Source organism: Xenopus laevis, chromosome 3S (assembly GCF_017654675.1).
Source record: "Xenopus laevis strain J_2021 chromosome 3S, Xenopus_laevis_v10.1, whole genome shotgun sequence".
Lineage (NCBI taxonomy): Eukaryota > Metazoa > Chordata > Amphibia > Anura > Pipidae > Xenopus > Xenopus laevis.
In genome coordinates this window covers 38,973,608-38,993,167 of record NC_054376.1, presented here as the reverse complement: position 1 = coordinate 38,993,167, position 19,560 = coordinate 38,973,608, and the positions used below count along the sequence as shown (strand labels likewise).

Here is a 19,560-nt window from a genome sequence, read left to right as displayed (position 1 = left end):
GGATTGCGAATATTTCTGTATATTTGCCCAGAGAATAGCTTTAAGCTGGCCATAGACGTACAGATTTAATTATTGATCGATGAACGATCTTCATGTCTATCTGCAGATCTACAACTAACCATTCCGATTAGTAGGAAAAACAACATATCAGATGATGTTCTGCCCATTAAATGACAGACTGAAATCGTACTAAAGTTATGTCCGACAAATAGTAGTGACAGTCACCCACTGATATTGTCAGAGATCTTATTGGTAGCGGCATAAATCTTTTCAAGGAGAACTAAAGCTCAACTAAAGAAAATGTTGTACATTATGTTTTGGGCTTCTGTACCAGCCCAAGGGAACCACAGCCCTTTAGCAGTGAAGATCTGTGTCTCCAAAGATGCCCCAGAAGCTCCCCATCTTCTTTTCTGCTGATTCACTGCACATGCTCTGTGCTTAGCTTAGGGACCCACTCACCATATACAGTACATATAGAATAGAAATGTCACAGTATAAGGTTGATTAGTAATTAATACAGATAATTACTACATGGCAGCACAGAAACCAGTGCAACCAGCATCAGAATTTAATAATCAGTCCTGATCCGCTTATATCATAGACAAACCTCATTTTCTGCTTTATTATTAGTGACGACCCCTAAGCTTAGCTTTTCAACAGCTGCTCAGAGCCCACTGAGCATGTGAGTGTCAGACACTTTCCAAGATGGTGATCATTGCTGCTATTGACAAGCTGAGACTTTAGGCTGGTGCAATAAGTTCCGTATATAAAATGACATTTTTAGTCAGGGTTTAGTTCTCCTTTAACCCTTCCAATCAACTGGATGACCTATCCCCATGGTAGAAAAAGTGTTGGGATTCGAAAATCATACAACTCTATGGCCAGCTTTACTTTGCCGACCTCAACATGTCAAGATAACCATTAATTCTTATGTTTTAATAATTGGCACATTCATTGTTTAACATCTTGACCACGCATCTTGCATCCGTGTCATCCTACTTAGAACTAATTTGACAGGATTCCAGACATACAAAAAACTTCTTTCTTTTGTCCAGGAAGAAAGTGAGGCAGAGCTTTGTAAATGGTAATAAAGCCATATATTCCATAGGGACACACACAGCTTGGTGACCAATGAATGTGCAAATGGAATTGTTTGTCCAGTTGGTCTAATTCATTTGTAGCGTTTAAGACTTTACGTAGGTATTGAGAACAATTTACAGAATGAGCAAACTATTTGCCATTACTCACATCCCCATTTCTTTGGAGCTGTTTGGGTTAGGTTACCATGCATAAAACACCAGCTGCAGTGTCTGAAGTAGCTAACCCTCTAACCTTGAGCATGTCACTTTCTCCATGTGTTCCTGACACCCAAGTGTCACTTAGCGCAATGGGTGACTAAACATCAGCTGTGTAGATAAGGCTTAAATGAATTTAAAGAAGTAGCTGCATTGCAGAGGGGAAACTACTTTAGGGATATAGGGATTAACAACATTTTTTCACCCAGAAAACCTAAGCACCGAAATGGTGGCTTTCACCGATAACCTATAAATCAGCCAGTGTACTATATACAGTAGTACATTGTTGTTTGGAAACTTATTTTATGTTGGGGTAGATTTGTAAGTAGGGATGGGCGAATTTGATCCGTTTCGTTTTGCCAAAAATTTGCCGCCAGCAAAATTTCTTTGACGCACAACGCCATTCAAGTCTATGGGGGTCATTTCCGTGGCGAAACAATGTGAAAAAAATCGCCCATCCCTATTTGTAAGGCATTAAAACTATAATAAATTCAGAATTTCTGACATTAGATTGCAGAGATGTACAGCTATGGGATCTGTTATGCCGGAAACCTGTTATCCCGAATTTTCCGAATTACAGAAAGGCCATCTCCCATAGACTCCATTTTATCCAAATAATCCACCTTTTTAAAAATTATTTCCTTTTTCTCTGCAAAAATAAAACAGTAGCTTGTACTTGATCCAAACTAAGATATAATTAATCCTTATTTGAAGCAAAACCAGCATATTGGGTTTATTTCATGTTTACATTTCATGTTTAAATGATTTTATAGTATAGGTATAAGTTGAGGTATGACGCCCAAATTACAGAAAGATCCATTATCCGGCAAACTCCAGGTCCCATGCATTCTGGATAACAGGTCCCATACCTGTATCTTGCTACTGTATGTAATAGTTTCATGCCATTGCTTTCTCCTTCTTCCAGACTCTCCATCTTTCCAAACTTTCAAACACTCCTTAAAGACCCACCTGTTTAAAGAAGCTTATTCAATGTACCCTAATTAATCAATCATTGCTGTATCAAAAATCACAATTGCTTCTAAAATCCTAATGTCTCAATTGTACCCTAACCTTTACTTTGTGAACTCTAATTTGTAGGGCCCTCTAACCCTATTGTACTCTGTAAACCTTTGTTTGTTATCCACCATTTATTCCATTTGTTATAACCAAGGTAAAGCACTGCGTATCTTGTCGCTCTATATAAATAAATGATGATGATGATTGCTTATTCTCCGAGTATTGGCATCGGTTTCTGGTGAAATGTTCTGTAAATAGATATTCATTTTTCCAGCTTATTAGACTTTTGGGGGATTCAAATATGAACTCTTATTCTGGGCAACCATTCAGTTTTTTTTTTTCTAAACAGACTATATTTCTGGTAGTCGTTTTTTGAGCTTCATGCAATTAAATTAATAAAATCAAAGAGGCACAAAATGTTCAAGGTGGCCCTACACTTCCTACTTCCAGGCAGTGTCTTTGCTGATGTCAATGAAATAAAAGATGTGTGTGTGCTATCTCAGCTGTTGCAAGCCAACCATCAATATTCATTGCTTCAGCTGCCTTTGCTTTTCAAATGGAATTGGAGTTCCAGATAGGGATGGCAGAGCTCTGAGCATGGAACAATCTCTCGTTTCTCAACAGGCTTTGTGACAAGTTGCCAACAGTTGGACCTTGCTGCTGGCCCGAGTCCCTTCAGTTACTAAACATCTCCCAGTAGAACCTTTTGCGGAAGACTGGTTTGTGTAAACCTTGGGGTGAAGTTGAAAAATCTGTATGTATACTTTTACTCCTTCCGATCATATTTAAAACTGGAACATGTTACTTCTATTGAGGTGTCCTAGTGCGTGTCAGTATAATCCAGCTTTGTACTCGGAACATAGCACTTGGACTGGGATGAGACCAGTGAGAAAATATTTGTGTGTTTATAGCTCTGTTCTAAACTGTTAATTGATACATTCATATCATTTTTTAATTATTATTAATAATAATAATAATAATAATTTATTTAACTATAGCGGCAAGATAAATGAATGGGTGCAATGTTGTTCTGAGCTGTTTTATTCTGCTGTGAACTGTGCCTCCAGGCAAATGATTTCTTAAGCTGATTGATGGAACGGCAAATGGTTAAACAGCCATAATACGAGAGCTGGTGCCTGTCCTCTTTGACAAATATTTTTCTTTTTGAAGGGTTTATTTTGTGTTTTTGAGGTTTGCATGTTGGATCTTAATATATTGGAGTAGCATATTTCTCTAAAGCAGGTGGCAGTACAGCTGGTGCACTGTTTCTTCTTGTAATGTCTAATTGTATTTGTGAGAAATACAGTATCAGCCACACAACATTGTATTCTAAAGGGAGATTTAAATTCTGCTACAGGTGTTGTGATGACTAATGGAGGTTTACCTAACCCCCCCAAATACAGCATTGCATATCTTTTGTTAACTAAACATTGTCTCTTATTAAACTAACTATGCTGGGGTACATGGTGGGAGGCTGAGGTAGGAAGTGCAGGCTCCTAAAACCCTCCAACTCTACAGGGACCAGGCTCAGGTATCACCCATCTCTTAATAAAAAATGTTTTTAACAAACTTATGGTATGGAGAGTAAACTACAGAGTGATCCCTTATCTGGAAAACCTCACGTCCTAAGTATTCCAGATAGGGATGCACCGAATCCAGGATTCGGTTCGGGATTCGGCCAGATTTGGATTGGGCCGAATCCTTCTGCCCGGCCAAACCGACTCTGAATCGGTGACTTTTGTCACAAAACAAGGAAGTAAAAAATGTTTTCCCCTTCCAACCCCTAATTTGTAAATGCAAATTAGGATTGTATTCGGCCAAATCTTTCGCAAAGGATTTGGGGGTTCGGCCGGATGCAAAAAAGTGGATTCGGTACATCCCTAATTCCAGATCTTATACAGTACCTGTAATTAATTTATTGATACAGATAATACATTATAAAGTATTGGCTATTCATTATCATTGACTTTACCAGTAGTAATAGTTGGTTCAAAAAATCAGCAAGATTTCTAAATGCTTTTAACCAAAACTGACTTTTAACTAGGGATGCAACGAATTCAGGATCTGCCTTTTTCAGTAGAATTCTGGTTTTATTCAGTTATTACAGTTTTGCTAATGAAGGTTAATTGCCCATAAAGCTGTGAGTCTAACTTCTCCCAAGGGACCTGTTCTTTTATATTGGTACAATTACTTTATTTGCTTATCTCAAAATTGTTACAAAAGTATATTCTCTGTTGCAGTGGCTGTGCTGGGCTCTGCCAAAAGCCAATTAAATTAGAAACATTTTCTTTTTCTGGCTGTTCAGTGCAGAGAAAATCTGGATATTCCAGTACAAACGAGGGATTGCGGGTTGAGCTGTCAAAAGAGGGACTGTCCCTCTGAAAACGGGATAGTTGGTAGGTATGCTAAAGCTAAGGCTTTAGTTAAAACTCAGATCCGCCCCTCTGAGCTCCCCATCTCGCCTAATCCAAGCACTGCAGTCCCTCCCTGGCCAAACCGGCATCAAAACTTGGTGACCCCGCCCCGTGAAATGTCACAACCCCGCCCCAAAACATCACAACTATGCCACTCTCTGGCCCGCCACCACCACCCTCTACGTCACTGACCGGTAGTGCCAGAACTAAAAGGTGGCAACCCTAATCACACAGGCCTGTGCTGTTTAGTAGCTTGCAGACAGGTGAAATGAAACAGGGAAGGTTATTGTTTTGGGTCAGTGGTTCTCACTTAAAGGGATCCTGTCATCGGAAAACATGTTTTTTTTCAAACCGCATCAGTTAATAGTGCTACTCAAGCAGAATTCTACACTGAAATCCATTTCTCAAAAGAGCAAACAGATTTTTTTTATACTTAATTTTGAAATTTGACATGAGGCTAGACATTTTGTCGATTTCCCAGCTACCCCTGGTCATGTGACTTGTGCCTGCACTTAAGGAGAGAAATGCTTTCTGGCAGGCTGCTGTTTTTCCTTCTCAATGTAACTGAATGGGGGGACATGGGTTTTTACTATTGAGTGCTGTTCTTAGATCTACCAGGCAGTTGTTATCTTGTGTTAGGGAGCTGTTATCTGGTTACCTTCCCATTGTTCTTTTGTTTGGCTGCTGGGGTGGGGAAAGGGAGGGGGTGATATCAACTTGCAGTAAAGAGTGATTGAAGTTTATCAGAGCACAAGTCACATGACTTGGGGCAGCTGGGAAATTGACAATATGTCTAGCCCCATGTCAGATTTCAAAATTGAATATAAAAAAATCTGTTTGCTCTTGTGAGAAATGGATTTCAGTGCAGAATTCTGCTGGAGCAGCACTATTAACTGATTCATTTTGAAATTATTTTTTTTAACCATGACAGTATCCCTTTAAGAGAGTCATTGTTCTTATGTAGCCTTGTTCTAAAGAAGCAGTAGTAACTTGGATAATTCAAATTCTTTTGGATTTTGAGAAACTCTGTGGCACTCCGTACTTCTCCGTATTAATATACTGATGTTCCTGGGTCATAGTACCCCTGAGCTTAGCAGAGGGAATACTATGTGATGTGGAAACATCAGTATGAAAGGTAAAATCCACCTAAAAACTGTTATTTACATAATGAAAGAAAATATCATTCGAAGCAAACTTTCCAGTATTCGTAAATTAAAACTTTTCAATGTTTTGAAAGTTATTTGTTAAAATGTAATTCTATAAATGTAGTATTTACCCACTTTGATCCGCCACCCGACCCGGACCCGCAACTGCCTTATCTGCAACCCGACCCGCCGACCACCATCAAACAGGAAGGGATGTTGCTGCAAACCGGAAGTGATTTCATCAAAAGTGGGCGGGGACAAAAACATGTTTTGTAAAACTTTAAAGGGCGTAAAATATAGACAATATTACATAAGAAATTTAGATGGGTCCGGCAACCTGCATCTATACCCGCACCTGAAAATCCTCCCCTTATTCCGCAGGGTGCCCAATTTTTTTGAGGTACCTGATCCGCTGCAGGACTCTAGCTTGAGGCATAGTTGTGACACATATAGATATATATATATAGGCAATGCATGTTAAAAAGTTGCTTAGAATTGCAGTTATTTTATTTGAGGCCAGCCTATTTTGTTAAATAAGTTTTGTAGCCTGTGTAATTATGAATTTAGTTAGATTTTATCTTGTTTATTACTGTTGACCCCTCTTTGTTCTATTATTGTGTTGTACTACTGTACAGCACTGGGTACACAAACAGCAGTATATACAGTAAATAAAATATATATGCAGACATATATGTTGGTGTTTTAGTTTTTCCAGTTTGAAGAACAGTGCTCCTATTGCTCCCACTCCACATGCTCTGTCATGACAAAACCTTAGGGTGTTTTATCTACACAGGAGGCACCCAGCTGTCCTTGGAAGGGATCTGAACAATGTGATGTTCTCTCCAAGTGTCATGTAGTCAAATCTCCTCAAGCAGTTTTACAGAGATTAAAGACTTTAGTGTTTAGTGTAGAAAAGCCTTCTCTGGGAGTCTGTCCCTCTTCACAAGCAAATCTCTCTTCAGCAGCCTTGCTGTATTGCATCCTATCTTCATTCCAGCAAAGGGCCTGATGGAACATTAACAAATGCATTGGGAAAATGTTCCATAACCTTAAGTTTCCATCACATTGCTGAATTCACTGTACAGTACAGAAGGGTGGGGGCAGTTACTATATGCTTGTCAGCAGTGCTCACCAAAGAACACCTTCGGAGCAGAAGCATCCTCTTTAACTTAAAAATAAAAAACTATTCATGTATTTGCTTATCTGGGCACCGCTGTTGATTTTCATATCGTTACATGTTTTCGCCAGCCAGTCTGGTCTGGATATGAATTGGAAACATAAACAACCTTTGATGGGAAGTATTTTCCTTGTAAGCCTCTTGCAGTTGCCAGGATCAATGTGATTTCCCAAAAAACTGCAGTGAATATACAGGCCCTGAAACTTATACTATTTTGGGAAAGAGGCATCGACTGATTATGAGATCCACTAGTCATTTGTCGTTCTTGCCCCTCTATAGCTCTATTAAGTATGGGACCTGTTATCCTGAATGCTCAGTACGTGGGGTTTTCCGGATAACTGATATTTCTGTAGTTTGGATCTTCATACCTTAAAGGGGTTATTTATCAAGGTCTGAATTTATCTGAGTATTTCTAAGTTAGAAATCTGAGAAACTGTGCCTGAATGGAGATTATTTATGAAGAAAAAAGCTAGAAAAAATAGGGTCTGGCAAAATTCGGAGCTTTCCTCGAAAACTCCGAATTGTTTGTGGTTTTTCTGCAGAAACCACAAATTCATTGTATATCGGTACGGACATCAGCGCAGGTATTGGGACCTTCCCCATTGACTTATACAGGACCTTGAGAGCTTTTAGATGCCGGGATTTCGGATTTAGAGTTTTTTGACTACCGGACTTTATTAAATCACGAAAAATTTATTTGAGGTTTGAATATTCGGACCTTGATAAATAACCCCCTAAATCTACTATAAAATCACGTAAACATTAAATAAACCCAACAGGCTGGTTTTGCTTCCAATAAGGATTAATTATATCTTGATTTGGATCAAGTAGAAGGTACTGTTTTATTACTAAAGAGAAAAAGGAAATCATTTTTAAAAATTTTAGATTCATTTATTATAATGGAGTCTACGGGAGGCGGCCTTTCTGTAATTCGTAACTTTCTGGATAAATGGTTTCTTGATAAAGGATTCCATACCTGGACAATACATCACAATCACATAAGGTACAACACTCATAAGAGATTAAAATGACTATGCCTGCTAATATTGGTATAACCAGTTATGCCATCCATCTAGGACAATTCTGCATTTGTGTATTATGTAAACATAAATGTAGTGGGGACAATAGCTTTTCCCATTTTATTCCAGAGCTGCCATGCTGTATGTTTTATGAATTAGTTTGAATGCCAAATTCTCTTCAACAAATTCAACACTGGTCTTTAGTCTCATTGAGTTCAGAATAATAGACACATCTTTGTTCTCCGTGATTTGGTTAGAGCATCCTTTAGCACAAAAATAAGTAACAGATGTATTACAAAATGACTTTAGGAATAAAAATAACCAATAATAATAAATAATTAGACTTAAAGCTAACTACTAGTGATGGGCAAAGAAATTCAGCAGGCGCAAATTTCGTAGCGAATTTCCAAGTTTCGTTGTGAAAATTTGCCGGCGTAAAAACTATTCCGACGCCCATTGACTTTAATGCTGTGGTCAAAATTAACACGAATTGACGCAGGTGTCAACATTTGCAAACTGTTTGGTGAAGCGAAACGGGAGAAATTCGCCCATCACAACAACTAGAGATGCACTGAATCCAGGATTTGGCCATGATTCGGCCTTTTTCAGCAGGATTCGGCCAAATCCTTCTTCTCGGCCGAACTGAATCCAAATCCTAATTTACATATACAAATTGGGGCGGGGAGTGATATCGCTTGACTTTTTGTCACAAAACAAGGAAGTAAATGTTTTCCCCTTCCCGTCCCTAATTTGGTTCGGTATTCGGCTGAATCCAAAATAGTGGATTTGGTGCATCCCTACTTACTTATCCTTATTAATCTGTGACAGATCTTACAGACAATTATGCAACCGATTTGAGAGCTTAAACGGTTTTCCCTGTAAGATAAACAAAATATACATATATACCCATGTGTAAAGCTGATAGTATATTCAGAGTCAAGTGCTTATTTGCCATCTTTGGTTTTCTATAGGCCAGAATCAGGAGGCAAGTTTTGGATTTGACAGTGTTTTCTTTGTAATTTAATTTTTTTTACAAGAGCATACTGAACCCTCTCCAATGTACTTAGCTATGAATATAGCCCCCTTAACTGATACTTGCACATGTAGCCAAAGCTATAAGTTAAGATTGCAGACTCTTTTAGATCACCCCCAAAAGTCTCCTATCTGGTCTCATGCCAGAACCCATGTGATGGCGACTGCACATTTAGGTAGGTTGTTCTGAATCTGGCTGACCATCATTTTGGGCAACAGAATAATTGTTCTGAACAGTTGATTACTAAAGATTGTGGACTTGAAAAGCACCGGGCTTAGTTTAAAATACAGATTACAAGGGTCTACAACCTATAACTCCCAAGCTGTTGCTGAGCTGTTTTTGCCCATGGTTCACTGGTGTTGCTGGGACTTATCCTGCATCTCAACAACAGCTAGCGAGGTAGAGGTTGCACCATCCTTATCACATATAAAGGTCAGTAATACATTGTAGGAATCAGACTTTTGGCAACGCTTTAATTTCAGACATGCTAGGTATACACTGCTGGAGTATTAAAGGATACCGTCATGGGAAAACTTGTTTTTTATTTCAAAATGCATCAGTTAATAGTGCTGCTCTAGCAGACTTCTGCACTGGAATCCATTTTTCAAAAGTGCAAACAGATTTTTATTTAATTTTGAAATCTGACATGAGGCTAGACATATTTTAAGTTTCCCAGGAGCCCCAGTCATGTGACTTGTGTTCTGATAAACTTCAGTCACTCTTTACTGCAGCACTGTAAAGGTCCCCATAGACACAAAGATTTCTCTTGCCGAATGACCGATTTTAGCGAAGTCCGACCAATCCTTCGAAATTATTGTGCGGTTAGTTTTTCGACCGACATCTGTCCGAAAATTGATCGGCCAGGTTAAAAAATCTTTATCAGTCCCAGTGCAATTTATCTATGTCTGCAGGGACAAGCAGGCAGCTCCCCTATGTTTTCCTGGCAATATCACCTGAAATGGTCTTTTTAGTTGATGGACAATTCGTACGATCGTTTCGAGATAATCGTGGTCTCATGATGACGATCCGATCTTTTAAAAATCTTTACATCTATGGCCAGCTGAAGTTGGATTGATTTCACTCCCCCCCCAGCAGCCCATCAGCAGAACAATGGAAGATAACCGCTCCTTAGTAGATATTAAAAACAGCACTAAATAGTAAGAATCCATGTCCTAATGAGACACCTTCAGTTACAATGAATAGGAGAAACAATAGAAGTAGAAGTGCTGGCTCTTTCGGAAAGAGCATGACCAGACAAAATTACCTGGTCAACAACACTTGTTGGGTTAGGAATTCAATTTTACTTGGTAGAGTGAATTTTTTGCAGAGTAAACTGTGTAATTTAGAAATAAAAATGACACCATAAAAATCATGACAGAATCCCTTAACTTTCTGTCAGATCCAATAGGTCTGCTTGTCAAACTGAATGAATGGAAGAATAGGAAGTAGCCATCCCTGTGTATGGCCATATCAATCAATATATCTGACTTTTCAGACTGTCGTCCAGCGTTTAGCCATATTTACACAGATTTGCCACTTTTAACTTGGGCTCATTCCCACACTTTCAGGCTAACCACTGTCACTTGTTCGATAATGCGTTTTAAGGGAAATGGGACACTTTATTAGGCACATAGTTATTTTAGTGGTGGAACAGCTTACTTACTTTGACTTACCTGACCCCCCGGGCCAGTGCTCCTATCAGCAGAAAACCGCACCGGCCCATGATTCTTCTAGCGAGCACCACGGAGCGATCTCTCTGCTTCTTTGAGTTTCAAATTTCCCAGGGCAGACGCATACGCAGTGGAATGAAATAGCCGGCTTTTTCATTAAAGTTCATCTTCTCGCTCTACTGCGCATATGCAGCCGGGAGAAGACACAAAGAAGCAAAGATCGCTCTGTGGTGCTGGCTGGAAGAACCTTAGGCCGGTGCGGTTTTCTGCTGATAGGAGCATCGGCCTAGGGTCCAAGTAAAATTAATCACTTGAGGGTGCCTAACTTTTGGCACCCCCAAGTGTAAAATGGTGTTCTTACTCCTTTAACTGGAAATTAATTAATGCAGTATGTCTTCTTTCTTTTGTCTTGTTATCCACTCTGTGTTTTGATACACTCTATGTTAGCAACGGCAATTTAATACCTTAAACAGGAGATGGGTTATTTGTCGGTTAATAACCATACCAAGTCTGCATTCCCATCTTATATCTGCTTGACAGCAGAAGCACCCTCAGTACAAGTTGTTTTCTATTTATTTAAAGGGATACTGTCATCGGAAAACATGTTTTTTTCAAAACGCTTCAGTTAATAGTGCTACTCCAGCATAATTTTGCACTGAAATCCATTTCTCAAAAGAGCAAACAGATTTTTTTATATTCAATTTTGAAATCGGACATGGGGCTAGACATTTTGTCAATTTCCCAGCTGCCCCCAGTCATGTGACTTGTGCTTGCACTTTAGGAGAGAAATATTTTCTGGCAGGCTGCTGTTTTTCCTTCTCAATGTAACTGAATGTGTCTCAGTGGGACATGTGTTTTTACTATTGAGTATTGTTCTTAGATCTACCAGGCAGCTGTTATCTTGTGTTAGAGAGCTGCTTTCTGGTTACCTTCCCATTGTTCTTTTGTTTGGCTGCTGGGGGAAAAAGGGAGGGGGGTGATATCACTCTAACTTGCAGTAAAGAGTGATTGAAGTTTATCAGAGCACAAGTCACATGACTTGGGGCAGCTGGGAAATTGACAATATGTCTAGCCCCAGGTCAGATTTCAAAATTGAATATAAAAAAATCTGTTTGCTCTTTTGAGAAATGGATTTCAGTGCAGAATTCTGCTGGATCAGCACTATTAACTGATTCATTTTGAACTGATTCATTTTTTTCCCATGACAGTATCCCTTTAAATTAACACATGTGTGGTCTGACCAATTAAAAAAAATGTACATACAGTCATACTTTGCATAACACATTGAGAGTATACACACTAGTTCCAGATGCATAAACACAGGTTAAACACACTCCCATAAACATGTCTACATAAATAATACATTTACACTCACACTGAGATTTTCTATTTATTTTATTACATCCTGCTGTTGAAGATACAGTACTGTTGCACTGGATATTGCTTCTGACTTCTCATTCCTTACAAAGCCAGGAGTTTAAAATTCTAGGTCTCCTCAGCAGAATGTCAGGGCCTTGGTGAATGATTCTCAGGGTGACAAATAGTCCATGATGTTCTCCTAACTTTGCACTGATTTGTTGCAGAGCTGGTTCATCTTGAAAAATCAGTGTCTTTTTGATTTGCTTTAACATAGAGGAAGTTTATAAACTCCTTAAACTTTGAACTAAGGATCATCTTTTTATGGAATCATTATTTCAGGTATACAAACAAAGATCACCTGTATTGAAGGCTACTTAAAGGGGCTTTTCAAAGCCTTCCACCAGTTGAGTTTTCAGATCTTCAGTTTTCAATTGACTTTCTGTTTGTGGACATATTATTGAATAGAATCTTGATGTTGAAGGTTAGAGTTTAATTTTTCCCCGTGACCTACGGGTTCACTACTTTTTTGTCTTTCTAAAGCCACACGGGGGGGGGGGGGGGGTCATTGACTCTTTAAACTTCAGCTCGTAATAATTGATATAATAGTTGCTAATATGTCACGGATTGTAGCAAATTGCAATCAGATTCTTCACCTGGATTACTGAGCTGCCCAACTGAAACACTAGTCGACAGGAACATTTAAACTTTACATTTTTTTTTTCTGTATAGTTTGCTCTCATTACAGATATTTTTCATCATTCACATTCCTTCCCCAGTGGAGCTTACGTTCCAAGGTCCACACATACTGTAACACACTAGGATCAGATTCATCAGTAGCCAGGTTATCAGCCTCCATGTTTTTGTTTTTTACTAATTAAAAATGACCAATCAAAAAAAGAAAAAATATAATTTTTTTTGTGGCAATAGGTCTGTTTTAGATCGAATGAGAATCTTACGAATCGAACTAACAGCGCATTCGATCAAATTCGATTCGAAGTTATTAAAAACATTTTTTTTTCAGAGTCCACTAATTGACTCCAAATAGGTTCTAGGAGGTCCCCCATATGCTAAAACAGCAATTCGGTAGGTATTAGATGGTGAATGGTCGATTCGACAGTACATTATAAATTTCAAATTTTTGCATTTTTTTCAAATCGAATTTGGACTATTCCCTAGTCGAAGTACACAGAAAATAGCTTGAAATTCAAATTTTTTTTCAATCTGAATTTTCACTTTGACCTTTGACAAATCTGCCCCTTAATGAATCCAGGCATTTTATAAAGGGTATGAAGAACATTGAGGTCCAGTATAGATTATTCTTTGTTGCAGCTATGACTTGTACACCCAACTGAAACGCACATACAGTAAGTAGACATAGGCTGGGCCAGTGCAAATATAAACAAATTCCTGCAGACTCGCTGATTCAGACATGAAGTCTGCAAGTGTACTGTGTTGTCTGTTAACTTTTGTACTCACCTTATTCTACTTTTATATGACTTCATAACAAGGTGAGATACTTTGTGTACCTTATCAGGCTCATGCAAAAATACTTCTTTGCTTGGAAGACAGAATTCTTGTCAGCAGCAAAAGTGTGGAAGCGTTAATTGGTTTGTTAGTGTATGTGCGAAAACTGACAAGAGTATGAGTAAAAAGCTTGACAATTTCTCGGTGAAGCTTTGGAATTTGTCAAGAAATTAATACTTGTGAATTGATGCAGATATTGCCGTCTGCAAGTCGGACTGATTCACTTTATTTTCTAGGCTGTTTTTTTATTCTTTTATATAATAATGAGCCTGGCACCTGTTGAAAATAACGGTGGCTTGCCATATTTACAGTAAGTACGGTGGCTCAGTGGGTAGCACTGCTTTCTTGCAGCACTGGGGTTCTGAGTTGGATTCCAGCCAGGCCACTATCTGCAAGGAGTTTAATGTTCTCTTCCCACAGTCTAAAACCATACAAGCTGGTTAATTGTGTCTAATAAAATTGCCCATAGCAAATGTATGAATGTAATAGGGACCTTAGACTGTAAGCTCCACTGGGGCAGGGACTAATGTGTTTGATGTTTAAACACTGTGGAAATCGGCCAGAACTGCCATCAGAGGGGCGGGCCAGTGATGTTGCAGGTGGAGCAAGAGCAGTCATGGGGTGGGGCTATGACGTGGCACTCAGCGATTGGCTGATCGCCATGTCAATAAAGGAAGATCCTTATTTGGACTGGGCAGACAGTCTTGACCCGGGCAGCCCTTCTGAAAACCAGGCTGTCTGGGTCAAATCCGGACAGGTGGCAACCCTTGGACCAGAACAGCAACAATAGGAGATACGCATGAAAGCCTAGCTAGAACGTCAATTTAGTATGATATTTGGAAAGATTTGTTCTGCAATGCGTTTTTGGAACTATGGCAGATAAAGCAATATTTGTCTGTATATTTGTTTCAGGACCCCCTTGGAGAACTCCCACTTAGCTCATAACACGTTTACAAAGTCCAACCACTGCTACAAATGCCCAGGTTCATCTTTAGATCTTTTTGCTTGTAACCTAGGTGAGAAAAGCCTGAAAACACAGTGAATACGCTTTGCTGAGAAAAGTGAATGATGTTTTCCACAGTTACTATACATGCACATCTAAAGGCATAGCTGTAGTGAACACATCAAAATACATATGTCCACATTTTGGGGAAATAATCAGGGTTGCACTGGCTTCATGCTATTGTACCAGAGGAGTTTACAGTGGGCCCCTGCCAAGGACCGTTCCCATCAACCCTTTCTTACTCCCACATAGTCTTATATGAAATCTTACATTTAGCACTGTTCTCATCTAATTGTTGTGCATGGGTCCTCAATTCCAGGTTCTCTGGAGGCCCAGTCTGACACTGGCAATTATTAGTTGTATGTGATTGTCAAGCACTTTGCTGTTTGTCTTAGAGGCAGAAGGAAAGTGCCACATGGTAGAGAGGACAAGTATCATAATAAATGAGTATAAATGCATAGAGATTAAGTGCCATGTGGTATGGGACACAGTAGGGAGGAGGACCCTGCCCCATAGAGCTTCCAGTCTTATTCTAAAAACTTTCCCATGTGCCCAGCCCAGTAAGCCAGTAAATCCTTACTTTTCTATGTACAAACTAAAAGTCTGAATGTTGCATACCTCCCAACTGTCCCGTTTTTTCTGGACTGTCCCGACTTTAACAGCTCAACCTGCAGTCCTGGATTGTCACTGAAATGTCCCTACTTTCTCTTTGATCTCCTTCACTGAACAGCCAGAAAAAGATACAAAGTTTCTAAATGTATGGGCTTTTGGCGGAGAGCCCAGCATATGTGCCAGGTGCACTTAGATACATTTGTAACAATTTCAGATAAGCAAAGAAGCAATTGTAACAATATAAAGGAGAAGGAAAGCTACAGAGGCATTTTATTGCCAATAGATTAGCTGCAATATTGCAAACTAGAATGCAATATTTATTCTGTAGAATGTTTTACCATATCTGAGTAAAAAGTTCTGGAAGCTCCCTGTTTGTTTAGGATAGCAGCTACAGTATTAGCTTGGTGTGACATCATTGTCTGAGTCTCTCCCTGCTCACTCATAGCTCTGGACTCACATTACAGCAGAGAAGGAGGGGGGAGGAGCAAACTGAGCATGCTCATGCCCGGGGCAAGGAGGTTTAGCTGAAGGCAGGAAGTCTGATACAGAAGTCAATGTCTACAAAATAGAAGGAAAGAAATGCAGTGTTTCTTTTGACAGAAGACCCAGAGCAGCACTACTTTGAGGGTTTACTCGTATATTTAGGTGGACCTTTCTGATCAGGCTTACCTAGTTTTAACCTCTCCTTCTCCTTTAAGGTAAGCAGGTCTTTTGGGGAAACTGATTTGCAGCTTAAAGGGCAATTCACCTTCATTAGCGAAACTGTAACAACACATAAAAACCACAGAAATGTGTTCAAATAACCTGCAAAATTTTGTAAAATGAACATGGTAATAAGGGGTGTGGCCACAAAATGGGTGTGGTCAAACATGTCGCATGGAACATGTTGGTGGGTATGATGTTGTGCAGTCATGGGTTGCTGTTTCGCTATTAAAGGCTTATGGTAATCGCTCATGTTGGAACTACCTTCTTAGAGATGAGCGGATACTTGTCTTTCCTGTGTATCCCTTTGAAACAAACTAGGGTTAAGAGAAAGAAGCTGCACCGAATAAATTCTCACCAGAAACTGTCCACATGCCTCCCACAGCTTTTACATCTGCTTCCAGTCTGTTAAACATCACACACTTTGCATGATAAATAATTCTAGACAGCAGCAGCATGCAAATGAACTGATGGAGCATGCCACTTCTCACTTCCGGCTTATTCTTTTACATTTAACCTACTGTAACACAGAATGAAGCTTTAGGCATCTGGCAGCAAAGATGCTTCGATTTTCTCAAGATCAAGAGGGTGTACGAAGAAATATATATTAAAAAATACATCATAGAATAAAAGGCCTTCAGTTCACATGTGTATCTTACAGCATCTGTAATCTTCTTCACACCAAGCCAAATCCTTGTACAAAATTTTGGCCGTTATTTATTACAGTCGGAATGCTAAAAACGTTTTTTTTTTATTAACTATAAAACCCGAATTTTTAGTGGAAATTTTTTTTTTCTAGATTTATTATACCCTGAGGCTGCAAAAAGTCTGAATCCGAAAATCCACAGTCTCAAACCTGCCGAGGTTGTATATGTTGTATATGTCAATGAGAGCGGTCCCTATCCTAATTGGAAGTTATGGTAGTCTGCGCTGGGTTTAAAAATCACACAATACGATTTTTCATGGGATTTTTTCAGGTTTTTCCCCAAAACCGATTTAATTGATGCTTTTTAAATAATAAATAAGATAAAATCATGGATTATAGTTTGGTCGGACTTTTTTTATTTAAAAAATCTGAAAAATTCTGTGTTTTTTTTGTTTGTTCCTCATAGAGCCCTCTGTTCTACGGACTTGTACTGAATTTGGTAATAGTCACTGACTATTGGGAGTGGGAATATGATGTTTCCCCTCACATCACTGCACAAAGCTTTTGAATTGCTCTCAATAGCTTGAGAGAGAAAGCACACAATCTTACTATCGGTAATTGCATCTGGCTTCAGTACAAGTCAATTGCTGGAATTTGAGTGCCCCTATAAGACCTTGGATTCAATATTATCTGCAGTTACTTGTTCTAACTGCACTCAGATATAAATCTAAGAAGTACACAAGGCCACAAGTACAATGCAACCTTCATACAGTTATATAAGGATATCATTTACAAGATATTCATGGCTTTTGTGTATTATAAAAGTATACACGGGGAAGACAAATCACACAAATAATATACACAGAATTCATACCAGGACACAGAGCTATGGGGTAAGAGACACAGTGGGAAAGAGGTCCCTGATCCGTAGAGTTTATAATTTGTTTTGTTGACTGCTCATATACTTGCGTTTATATATAAGTTAGGGTTCTGATTGTGTTCATAATAATTGTGTTCATAATAAAGTCAAATTTATTTTGCTACGGCCATGCTTGTCCTTGGCAGGCCAGTATCTTTTACATCCTTCATGTGAGCAAATGAACTTTTCATTCTCTCTCAGTACTTGCAAGCCTCCAACACACCTATATATCAGGGAATTCATTTTATAAAACCGAATCGTACTCGTGTATATTAATTCATATTTATCAGTATGTATGTATCCCTCCTTGTACATAAATTGTCAATTTCTGAGCACAATATTATTTACATGCCCTGTGCATTAACTGCAGCGTAAGTTTTGAGCCATCGTATAGCACCCCAGTTTCATTGTATTATTATCTTCTATATTAACACGCTGTCCTCTGCATTTCTAGGTTTTATCTAAAGAAATAAAGCCCTGAGCCGCACAAAACTTCAAAACAGCTGGCCATGCAATAATATTTTGGATCATTTTATTTGTGAGGACTGGAATTTTTGCAGTAGCTGGCAAGGGGAGAGAACAACGCAACAATGGGAAGGAGGAAAATACAAATTACGAGGATAATGGATGACCGAAACAAACAGGTAAAGATTGCAAAATTCTCTCTCTCTCTCTCAAGCCCCCTGCACACCAACCTAAATACTTTGAATGTCAACTGTCTTGTAATGCAAATACAAAGGATCTCTTAGAACACACTTTATTTAGAGAAGCCTACCCTCATTCCTTTTAGCAACCAATGCAATACCATATGCTACACCTCTCACCTTGCTTATTTCTGATCTTGCCCACTCCCACATCTTGGGGTATATTTATCTAAGAGTGAAGTCTAAGATCACCACAGTCCAATAGTGAGTTAAATACCGTCACTTTCCATCCATTTCTATGGGATTTTTTTGGAAATCCCATATAAATGAAAGGAGAGTGGCGGTATTTCACTCTAGTGGACTGTGAGCAATTGCAGACATCACTCTTTGATAAATATACCCCCTTGTGTCTCAACTTTTTACCCTTTTGGATTGTAAGCTCGTTTTGTACGTTATTTTGTATGTTCTTTGTACAAACACGTTTATTTTACATTGTTGTGAAATATGTTGGCACCTTAAAAATACACGGTGGTGGTGATAATAATAATAATAATAAAATGTTTATTTGTAATGTCAAAGATTTAGGGGGTTATTCACTAAGCCACAAAAGCACAAATCACGAAAAATTTGTGATTTTTTTTTTTTATAAATTCGAACTTTTAAAAAAATAATGAATTTTTCGTAATTTATTAAACCCCGAGGATGGAAAAGTCAGAATCAGAAAATCCGGCATCTCAGACCTGTCGAGGTTGCATAAAAGTCAATGGGAGAACTCCCAATGATTTTTTGATGTTTCCAGTTTTGGGGTGGAAAATTGGGGAAAAAAACCCTCAAAAATCAGTTTTTTCCCGTAAAGCAAATTTTTGGGAAAATGTAATAATAAATAAGTGTAAAAAGCCCAAGCAAGTTGGAGTTTGTAGCAGAACATATTGAGATAAATTCGGACTTTGATAAATAACCCTCTTAGAGTGTACTACACTTTACAGCTTTGGACATCCTAGTCATTGCTTGTGCCTTGAGAACCAAAATGGCTATGGGGGCTCCCTGTATCCCTTTTGACTGTTCGATCTGTCAACAGAATGATGCAGTGATATGGGTTACCAGCATTATACCCACTAGTTATGAATGAGAACATTTCTGTGCTATGCCTGCAGCCCGTTTACCAAGCTTGATTATAGATTTACAGAAGGAAAGTGTATAGTACAGTGTGTATAATTGCCATAATATAGCTTCCTTCTAGTATGTCTAACCTATCAGCCTATGAATATTTTGATATTCATATTTTTTCAGTTGGCTCAATTTTCCTTGTGGTTAAAATACTGTGTTTGGTCTATGTGTGTCTAGCAGAAAAGTAGCAAATTATCAGTTATATCACAGGTAT

General features: G+C 38.7%; 1 protein-coding gene across 10 annotated transcripts in view; it reads left to right on the top strand.

Annotated features, from left to right (window-relative positions):
* The window catches only part of mef2a.S (myocyte enhancer factor 2A S homeolog), a 90,374-nt gene that overhangs the window by 21,442 nt on the left and 49,372 nt on the right, over positions 1–19,560 (top strand). For 9 of the 10 annotated variants that reach the window (XM_018255287.2, XM_018255284.2, XM_018255289.2 and 6 more), the window contains exon 2: positions 17,990–18,179. In XM_018255287.2, the coding sequence (XP_018110776.1) occupies positions 18,126–18,179 (54 nt within the window). In that variant the 5' untranslated portion in view covers positions 17,990–18,125. Of the gene's footprint in view, positions 1–2,929; positions 3,067–17,989; positions 18,180–19,560 lie in introns of those variants that run through there. The other variant, XM_041588215.1, reaches the window with a different exon arrangement.